The 11,177-nt window shown below is 34.9% G+C and overlaps 1 protein-coding gene and 1 non-coding gene across 2 annotated transcripts; one reads left to right on the top strand and one right to left on the bottom strand.

The window, feature by feature from the left end:
• The first annotated feature begins 3,228 nt into the window (after nucleotides 1-3,228).
• On the top strand, nucleotides 3,229-3,300 carry TRNAW-CCA (transfer RNA tryptophan (anticodon CCA)). Its single transcript has one exon. It is a non-coding gene; the product is annotated as a tRNA-Trp (tRNA).
• An 827-nt stretch (nucleotides 3,301-4,127) lies between these two features.
• On the bottom strand, nucleotides 4,128-10,695 carry LOC125842038 (DNA repair endonuclease UVH1). Its single transcript, XM_049521233.1, has 11 exons — nucleotides 10,027-10,695; nucleotides 9,500-9,804; nucleotides 8,501-8,715; nucleotides 8,037-8,113; nucleotides 7,651-7,815; nucleotides 6,975-7,323; nucleotides 6,532-6,899; nucleotides 5,427-5,537; nucleotides 5,083-5,343; nucleotides 4,775-4,998; nucleotides 4,128-4,668 (listed from the first exon to the last, which is right to left on the bottom strand). Exons 1-11 carry the CDS (start codon nucleotides 10,600-10,602, stop codon nucleotides 4,458-4,460), a joined length of 2,862 nt encoding a protein of 953 aa, XP_049377190.1. The 5' UTR covers nucleotides 10,603-10,695; the 3' UTR covers nucleotides 4,128-4,457.
• Nucleotides 10,696-11,177: the final 482 nt, after the last annotated feature.

Raw genomic sequence — 11,177 nt, 5'->3', positions numbered from 1 at the left:
TTAAGGGGAAGTGGAATTTTTTGTTGAGCTTTTCAATCTTATTGGTGATTAATTAAGTTGCACTCAAAGAGAATATATGAATTAGCAGTCGTAGACATCACATGTAGCCTTTTACTTATTAATAATTTAATTAGTATTATTTTTTAAACAAAGTGGGGGCACTATAAACTAGGAATTTAATTTCTCATTGACCTCATTCCTCACCTCTCCTATTGTCTTGTATAGTCATATAAATATTATGATATATTTAGAATTATATTTTATTTTATTTTTTTTAAATTGTATTTAATTAAACAGGGTCACATAAATTAAAATATAGAGAGTAGTAACTATTGTTCCTTTTAGTTAGAGAAATTGCATAAAATATAGGTCGAAATCAAAGATTGTGATGAATTGGTAAGCACTTCTTAGTTATTAATTAGAAAACTTGAGCTCAAATCCTGATAATGAAATTATCTTTGATAGGACTTTTTACCACCAATGTTGACCTTTCTAGTATGAATATGAATTAATCAAATTTTAAAATAAATATTAAACAATAGATAGGATAGTATTGTGGAGGAGAGTAGAGAGTTATAGGTAGGTAGTCGAGCGTTGTCTTAGTATTAACCTATTTTTATAGTCTTTAACTTAGTGGTAGTCTAGAGCATCGTGTATGTCGTAATATTAATTTATTCATGTAGTTTTTGGCTTATAGTATATGTTATCAATCCTATGTTGTTTATTATGTTTAGACGGTCGCACTTTGTTGATGATGTTATATACAACGCCTTGCATATATGCTCTGCATTGCTTTGCAATTACTTTTCATGCTTTTCCTCTCCATTAGACCATTACTATTTTGATTTGCTTCACTTAAGTCGAGAGTCTTTCAAAAACAGTTAGACATCTATCTCTAAGAGATAAAGATGAAATTTACGTACACTCTATTCTCTTATATGCAAACCTCACTTCATAAGATTTCTCTGAATATGTTGTGTTGGTGATGATGAATAGGAAGATCAAAACAAAAAGAAAGTGATAAGAACAAATGATGATGGATCATTCACAGCAAGCATTCTTTTTCAAGTAGCTAGTCATTTACACATGAAATCAGAAAGGACTAATAACCTTCTGAATATTATTATTACCTCATTGCATTGATATTTTATTGGGCCAATGAAACATATATAATGGCATCCAGCATAGCATATGATATTGGTGTTTTGTTGTTGTTTTCCCTTTTTGTGGGAGAGGTAGGAAAAAGAGTGGATAGGGGAAATTCACATGACCATACGGTAATAGTAACATATTCAGTATAATTATAAGTAGGATCTGAGAAAAATAATTTTTATATAAATGTTATTTTCAATATAGATACTCAGCTGAAGTAAAACATAAAATGATATATATAGGAAATGATTATATATCTTCATTATTGATCCAATTATTTTTGTTTGATATTAGAAATTAAAGCCAATATTTATGGTGCAAATGGATATCAGAAATTGGATTATTAGCTCATTAATTAATTAATTCCCACCACACAATAAACTTGTCATCTTCTATAGTTCTATTGGAAAGAATATATGTGTGACAATAATTATGACTATGAAGAACAAGTATGGGTACTAAAAAGGACTTATGTATTTGAAAAATAAATAAATATATATAAGCATTATGTCATGGTCAAAGCACAATTCTCGGGGTATTGTCTAATTTGGTTTGATATTTCGAAATCACCTCAATATTTTTGGGCCTTACAATTTTATCGTCTTGCTTAAATCCAAAAGGCGTTTCTATGATGACTCATGAACTCACGCTTATATTACAACAAGTACCTTAAGAAATTAATTAAAATGTACTTATAAATTGGCCCTAAAACCACGATTATTAACTAAAGACCTATCTTTCACAACTACACCATCAATTGTTATTACTCCCTCAAATTCTTAGTTTGTTTAAATGAAAAATGCTACTTTATATACCTTGGTAACTCCCTCACCAGCAACATCTCATATGATATGTTTAAAACCACAAAATTCAAAAAATATTTTAATATATTATGCATATTTTTAATTTAATTCACAAAATTCAAAAAACTTTTTTATTATTTTAAACTTCATGCTGAGTCAACTAATATGTCCAAAAAAATAAATAGAAGGGGCCCTTTTGTAAACAAAATCTTGCTATTTGGATCATGCTTAACTAATGGACATATTACTATCAAAAATTGGTGTAGTGGATGTGATTGATTCTCTCATTTCAAGTTCAAATCTTGAATATGAAAAAACTTTTGGTAGAGAATGTTTCTCTCTAAGTGAGACTCTACACGATGCGAATCCAGATTAGTCGGGCTAAGGAAGGAAAAAACAAAAAAAAAAAGGTAATGGACATATTGAAGTTTTGAGTTGAAAAATCCTTTTCTATTGTACTATGAGATTTGATTTTTTCCAATAGCATTTGTCCTTTTACTGGTTAACAACATTTCAAGAACATGCATGCTGCACCCCGCCAGAATTTTTACTTTTGTGATAAAAAATCAAAATCCTAAAATTTATTTTATTTTTTAGAAAAAATTAGGATTAATTATTTGAAATTAAATGAGATTAAGAACTCTATTTCCTTTAGCATGTTTTCCCAAATTATCATTTTTTTTGGACATGTTTGTGGCCTTTATTTGCCCAAAAAAAATGATACTGACCAATTTCAATGATAGTGCGAAGTGGGTGACACTTAATGTTCTCATTTTCCAAAAGTTGGACAAGAAGTAGAAAATCTATTTCCATTTTTCGATTTATTGTATCCCATTTATTTTGTTAATGTTTAATTAACTTTGTTTGATGCTCCATAGTTATATAGTGACGAATGACGATTGATGTATACGTTATTTTACGTAGTATCCTATCATTCACTTCTCTAGATCATCTTTAAAATTCATTTATAAGCAACTTACCAAACTATTAATTTAGCTTGTATATATATATAGATATTTGAACCTGAGTATGGTATGGTTCTAGCTTGTATATAGACCAAACTATTGTTTTATAAACAAGGTACGTATCAAAATATCATAACATGTCACGTTAATAAATCGAATATTTACATGTTCATGGTGTCCAATCATAATTCAAACAGGGAAAATAAAAAAATAAAAGAGAGAAAGTGGTATTGCATTGGCTGATTGAATCATGACCACGTTATTAGCTTTATTACTTATAATATATATGATCAGAAAATCAACATCTCGGATCCGTGGCGCAATGGTAGCGCGTCTGACTCCAGATCAGAAGGTTGCGTGTTCGATTCACGTCGGGTTCAATCCCCCGATCCATACGGGTTCCTCCTTTTTGTTATNATCCATACGGGTTCATCCTTTTTGTTATCATTTTTTTTGGGTATTAACGCGGACTCGGGTGGACACCTCACTCCTTTGTCATTTTGTCATTTTTTGTGGGTATTAACGTGGACACCTCACTCTTTTCTAGATCCGCTTTAGTATCTTTTTGTTGTCATTTTTTTTGGTATTAACACGGACTCGGGTGAACACCTTACTCCTTTCTAGATCCGCTTTACTGTATTTTTTTTTATCGAGAGGACTCAGGTGAACACCTCACTCCTTTCTAGATCCGCCCATGAATGATATGATTCCACCAAACATCAACATAATTTTCGAGTATTAACACAAACTCAGGTGAACACCTCACTCCTTCCTAGATCCTCTTTAGTATATTTTTTATCGAGAGGACTCAGGTGAACACTTCACGCCTTTTAGATCCGCCCATGAATGATATGATTCCACCAAACATCAACAGAATACACTTGACGACCAGCTTACAAACTACTTATTTTCTTGAGAGTCCCCTAAAAAAACAAAAGAATTTTCTCATTTTTGACCCAAAACCTAAGGGGTGCTATAACTATCCAAGAAAACACTCAAAACTTATCATCACCTATGGAAAATTTTCTTCCATTAAGTCATATATTTTGCTCTATTGACTTCTTTATTTCATGTGATTCTAGGAGGTAAAGTGAACTTCTAAATAAATGTAGATTAAGTAAAAATCATATTGAAAAGATTATCCCATTCCACATATTAACTACTTTAGTGACATCAAAGATAGCACAAGCAGACAAACCATAACATAAAGACACATCTTGGCTTCACACCTTTCGATTCCATTGCACATTGAACAAATCTTTCAGAAAGAATCATGCCAGAGAAAGTCTCTTTAAAATTGCAAAGCTCTACAATTGAGCTCACAAATTGCAGTGACAGCTAACTTCTAATAAATAAATGAACAAAGCAATAAAGATCATGTAACCTAAGAACTACACCATGGAAATTGATGGCCATGAAAACTTTTTCTCATCTCCTCCCCGCAGGTAAGATCTGGGGATGCGCCGATGATGATACAACAGTATAGCTAGGTCGTTCCCTAGAACAACTGCATTAAGTAATCCAATGGAGAAGGGAGCTACAGCAAGGTTGGGTATTTTGCATCGAGGAATTCCCTTAACATTTTCGCAGCCTTCTGACCACCCATCAACTCTGCTAATCTCTCCATTGGAAGCATGGCAAGTTCTGCTAAGCTTTTGCAACCATCCATTATTGCCCTGTAGTTAGAATCTGTTACGCCTGGCAGCCGTCTTAACATCTCTACTGCAGATGTATTGTAATTTTCAGCTCTACGAAAAAGTGAAGTCAAGACGAATGTTATCAAGCTGCTAAACATCAGAATATAATTATAGATTTTTCAACCTGTAGCAAGCAGAATATAATTTTAGAACTAACCTGACATCATTTGAAATAACACCCTCTTCTGATGGTACACCCACTCTAATTGCCTTGACCTCATCAGGTTCATCTTGGTTTGATTTAAGAGAAGCAAATATTTCGGCTGTTGCATGCAGACTGCGAGACCAGATGATACGAAGCCGAGGAAAATGGAGAACAAGCAAGGAAAGCTTTGAGATAATGCTATTTGGGGTAACGTCATCACCAATTTCACTAGCAGACTACAAAGGAAACGAGAACTTATCAAGAAAAACAACAATTAAAACACAGATAAACCCAAAGCAGAATATACGCAGCACAATTACCTGAAATGAAAAGCTTTTATCCTGTGAAAACTCAATAAGAAGAACAGGAATCCGGTAATAACGTGACATCATTTCCACCTGGTGGTAAAGACGGCCGGATGCAAAACTGCCAAATAGATCAGAGATACTCTTTCTTTCTACACATATCAATGGGGAAAGTATGTAATCACCAACTTCCAAGGTCACTGGTATAATGCGCATGCCTTTCTGGTGAAGCACATTAGGAAGAGTACTCATGAACTCTCTCATGTCAACAATGACCTGGTTAAAAAGAAAGTCTTTGTATTGGGATGACGTCGTGCAACTATGTAATTATCAACAGAACAAAACATGGAAATACGTACTTGCATTTCCTTTTCTGCTTCTCTTCTTCCACCAGCTTTTCTGGTTATAAGATTTTGAGGTATAACGGACTGAGGCTCATTGGAGGAATCCAGTCCCAGACAACGTCCATCCTGATAATTATCCACAATTAAATCCCAAAACAGAGGAGCATTTACTAGTACAAAAAGTTTGGTTCTCCCAAAAGAATGCCAATTTGTGGAGACAATTACCAAAATCAGGAAGAATAGAGCTCAGATTACAGAACTGCATTTCTGCAGCTATTGAACAACTATTTTCATTTTAGAGTTGGTTGCAGATTAAAGGGAATCTCACTCTACACCTGAAAATCAACTATGGGCTCGAGATACAAGTCACTCACTGATGAAAAATTAATGCACATATTGAGTATCTAATTCTTAAAATTCTTTAATTTTTGTGCAAGGACTCCACATCCTAGGCAGATCACTCTTACATTATACAAATTATTCATGCATCTTTACTTTTACCATATCATATTGCACCCTCAAAATTTGTATGAATAAATATCTTTCAGTTATGAATGAAAAACTAATCTTTTATAGCTTGTTTGGCCAAGCTTTTGGCAACCAAAAGTGCTTATTTTAGACCCTTTTGACCAAGTTTATAGGAAAAAAATAATTGTTTTTGAGTGGTAGAAAAAGTTGTTTATCAGAAATTGAAAAAGTAGCTTTTCTCCATAAATACTTTTAGAATCTTGGTGAAGCACAAATTGATGCTCGAATATTACCAAAAGTACTTTCGAGAAGCACAAACTGCAATTCTCGAAAATTATTTAATTGAAAAGCAATTCTGACAAAAAAATAAACATTTCAAAATAACCAGATTTTGGAAGCTCGGCCAAACAGACTATTAGTTACGAAGAAGTTAACCAGCTACTGAATAATGACATTGTTATTATGTCAAGCATAGAATTAGTGAAAACAGGAAACAAAAAGATGTACTGAAATGGGAAGAAGAAAACCAAACAAATTAGAACTTGTCAAAGCTCAAGCATCAGTGATGAGACTACACCCCACCCCCACCCCCGCCAGACAGTGCAAATTGATATTTTGATGAGTGGATCTTTACAAGTAGAAAAGAGCTAACCTGATCTACTGGGATCATCATCAGTGATTTCTGTCTTATGAGGGACTCAAATGCTCCATTTTCTCTACGCACACTTGCCTCAAACTTTTGCACCTCAGTAGAGTCTTCATAGAAGAGAAAGTACACCTTAGCCTTTCTTGAAGGGTTCTCAGCTTTATACATTTCAACCTCTCTCACAAATGCAATATCAGGATGGTAAGCAATAATGGTAGAGGGCTTCAAAATATCAAGAATTTTTTTATCACTCTCCAAGGCATAGAAAACCACTGGTGGGAGCTTCTTCATTTCTCTTGAAAACTCAGCATTCAGACCTTGGTTGTGCTTTCGAAGAAACACTTCATTCAAACATCCGCCTTCCATTGCACCATCTGGGAGATACCAGGAACGTTAGCTTTAATTCATTTGTTTTTATCTGTTGTAAGAGGAAAAAGCATCAGATTTACCTTCAGGTGCCACATCATTGTTGGTGTTTTCACCAGCTGAACCTTTCTTTTTCTTTCCTTTACCCTTTCCTTTTACAGAACCTCCACCATCCACATGTTTCTGATTATCATCTTCACCAACAATATCCTTGTTGATTCTTTTGCTAACTTCCGATGCAGCTGCCAGAAGAGCATCATGCTCCTGCTTGCTTATGCTACTAACTTCTGCTTTCTTTCCAGGTGCTGATGCAACAACACCATCAAGTACCCCAAACCCTTTAGGCTCTTTAGCTTTCTTGGCATTGCGTTTTGGCAATGCTTGCAGCTGTACCTTGCTCAACAGATACTTTTCCCACTCTTCACTCATGACCTATCCAATGTACAAAATGTATTAAGATACCAATTGTGCATAGCACAGTAAAACATGATCAACATAGATCCATTTTTTGTGTTATTATTAAGAAAAGATTAGATTGTCTCAAATAACCTTTTAGTATAACTTTGCAGTAATTTGTTCGCGCTATTCTTTTTCGTGTACTGGGACTAACAATTTTTATCAAGATTGGCTCATATACCTTCCCTTATCGCCTAAAATGTATATATAAATATATATCTATACCCAAAAAAGAAGGAAGATAAACTGAACAAATGAAGAAAATAGACGTGTGGCTTGGTAAAGATAAGATATTGGAAAAACCTTCTGTGAACCATTTGTGATGCAATCTTCGAGTTGCATGCATGAGTATTCATCTTTGCAAGCAACTAAAACAATTCCATTATCATCCCCATCACCCAGATGATCTTTCTCTTCTCCAGACAATGCATGTTTATCTCTTTCCTCTTGTATCTCCATTAGGACATCCTGTGAAACAAATCAATCCCGTAAAATCCTAGTTGACTAAAATTATCTAGGATTAAACCCAAGAAAGCAATAAATTTATTTACTTAGGCAGAAACCAGCAACCCAAATTGAAACCAATAGTATTAATAAGTAAACATGGATTGTTATACAGTATATTTAAAGTTGATTCTTCAACTGCCAAAGGTTACATTGATAAGAGAAAATGGAAGTCACTCACTCACAAGTAAGACCTTCCACTTTGGTGGCTCCTCCAAGACTTCCTCCAAAACAACTCTGGTCTCTGTACTTGTTGACTGATCTTTGAGACATACAAAAACAAGAGGAACTATGTCATGATTTACAGCTCTACACTGTTGCGCTACTATTGAATGATCAACAGGAAGATTCAGATTAGAAAATTTACATCTTAAGCTATTTTGATTGTTTATTTCCTTTTTCAAATTCCACCACTGTAAAACTTCATAAGTGCTTCCTTTTGCCCATTTTTTTTTAATTATTATTATTAAAAAAAATTTGGGAGGAGGGAGGGGGTTAGAAAAGTGAGGAATTTGGCGCAGGGTTAACTCCATTTTGGGATTGGTATGATTACCTCGCATTCAAGTTATTAAAATTAGTCTATCATTAATTAAGTAAATAAACTAAGAAACCAATTGACAAAGAAAGTACCAGCACTGCTAATACACACCTTCATCCTTCTTGTTGTCATTAAGCTTTCTCTTTTTGGTTGATACTGTCTTGCTCAGGCCCAGTTTTCCACTATCTGTCCTCCCAAAATGATAAACTCGCTTTTTAGCATACTCAAAGATCTTGTAACTGGACTCTGCAAATATCCAGACGGACCGGAAACTCTCTGATGCTCTAAGTGAGTCTAGATACTTCAAGTAAGTTACAGCATCATACCTACTCATATAAAAATTAGATCAAGTTATACTACAAATACAAGAACCATTAGCACTGAAGCAAACCTCACAGACAGCACCACTACCCTCCTCCTAAACTAGGATAAACATCGGATTCAGACTAGCAACCAAGTAGATCCATCCTATTATATCCTCCATCCAGAATATGGAATAAACTTCTATTAAGAAGAGTAAAAGTGGGTCTAAGAAAACTTATTGTAGTACTGGAAACGCACTAATACATTCCATTAAATGAAAGTGGGCAAGATTTTGAGACGACCTGAAAAAGAGAAAGTAGGCAACTTATTTTAGACAAGAGATTACTATTTGATACTTTCACCTATTATGAGCAGAAAACTGTCTAAAAACCAGTAAAACATACAAGTCATACAATTGTTTATATTTGTGGTAGTATTCCAAATTAAAAACTTGATATTTTCATACTTCTATTAACATATGATTGCGCGCTGGGATTTTGCTCTAATTGACACCCGACAAATATACACTTCTAATCAACAGAGTAAGAATATTGCATGAGCCATTACCAGATGCAGTAATTATCAAGAGTATAAATACCAAATATCAAATAATAGCATCTTTACCAATGAACAACAAAGACAATGTCGCAGAAAAGAACTAACAATTAAAAACCCTCTTGCTCAATGAATTAAGTGCCATCTACTAGCTTTCTTATAGATAGACAAGAAATATCTCACAGACATCTAATACCAACAAAATAGTGAGTAAAAGGAAAGGATGGTGAAAGAAAACACCAAGTTCCATACCTAACAAGGTAATCCAACAGCTTTCTTAATGTCTTCAAGTCTGAAACAAGCTGCTTCGTCCTCTTCCCTAAGGTATGCCAGATGGGATCTAGCTGCCTTTTCACTATCTCATCGAACGACTTAAACAAACCATTCTCCACTGTCAAGTCTTCTACATCCACCTTATTAGTCTTTCTCATTTCCTTCAAACATGCATCCATCACCTCAATCACTGCTTTCTGAATCCCAATCATATATGTTGACATCGGTACCCTTATATCCACAACCTCTGGTGGATCCCTCTCTAAATCCTGTGATACATAAACCTGAAACAGCAAGAACAAACCACTCAAACCATTTTATCCCAAGTTCAGATTTTTTTACCCACTCCCCCAGCTCATAGACTGGCCCTTCAAATAATCCAACCAAACTGGAAAAAAGAGGTTAGGCTAATTTAAAATAATTACTGGACAACCATGAAGTAATTGGTTTATTACCCTTCATACCAAACGCCTACATATTTCCATAACTGAGTTTATAGGAATTACCTGGAATCGAGGCCAAAGATGAAGCTTTCTAACGAAAAGGCATTTAAGCGTTCTCTCAGCTTTAGCAAAACCAGAAACCATGGAATGAGGACGATCGGAAAATGCACGAACATAAAGAGAACGATTCGTTGACCGCAAAATACGTACAATAAACGCTTCTGTTGACGTATCTGAAAGCGAATGAGCATTGAGAATAACAAGTCCGGCAACAGCAGTCGTCGGGAGACGATGAGTCAACAGGTCAACAATAAGAATCCGGGTGGTGATGAAGAAAATCCCTCCGGAAGTGTACAGTGCCAGCCGCTGGTTCGCCGGCAAGTCGGAAGTGATCTCCGATGGTAAATTCGGAACTTCACCGGAGATTTGGGATTGAATGTCATTCTCGTAATTTCGTAAGATTGAGCTTTTCTGAGGAGGAGTGGCGGAGAGGACAAGTAAGCAACCTTGAGAGTGGTGGTGAAGAAGGAAAAGGGAGGATATGAGCTTATGAAGACCGAGACCTGAGGAGGTAACTACTAAACCACCATTGGAATCTTCTAGAAGCTCTGTGATTATATGCTCGTGAAATTGCACCATATTTTGAAAATCTAGGTTTCCGCCTTATGCGGTGGCGATCATGGTGGATGATGGCGGAGATGGTGGTGGCGGGAAGGTAGCTGTGGAGTTTGTTGGAAAAATTCAAAGTGATCAAATATATATGAGAATATTTACAAAATTGGGGTTTAGCCAAATCTTAAATCTGAATTTAGCCCCTGTAGTTTGAAAATGTATTTCTTTTGCTCCCATACTTCCGTTTTTGTCACTTGAGCAACCTTATTTCAACATTTTTATGTACTCATCTAGAAATTTTATTGATTAAGCAAGTATAAAATAAATTTCATATTCTTTTTTTAAAAGTAATTCCATCTTTCGAAAAGCCTAAGGCCTCTTGATCTCTTCATTGTTTTTTCCTTCTTGTACTTGGATTGGATTGATACACTTGAGCCGAAGGTCTTTCGGAAATCATCTATCTATCTCGTTGGTCTTTCGGAAATCGTCCATCTACCTCCACAAGATAGTGATAAGATTTGCGTACACTCTACTCTCTATAGACCTCACTTAGTGAGAATCTCACTAACTATGTTGTTGTTGAAAAGTGTTATGTGCTATAT

The sequence above is a fragment of the Solanum stenotomum genome, chromosome 10 (genome assembly GCF_019186545.1).
Source record: "Solanum stenotomum isolate F172 chromosome 10, ASM1918654v1, whole genome shotgun sequence".
Taxonomy (NCBI): domain Eukaryota; kingdom Viridiplantae; phylum Streptophyta; class Magnoliopsida; order Solanales; family Solanaceae; genus Solanum; species Solanum stenotomum.
Note: the sequence above shows the minus strand (reverse complement) of the source record. Positions and strands in the feature narration are given on the sequence as shown.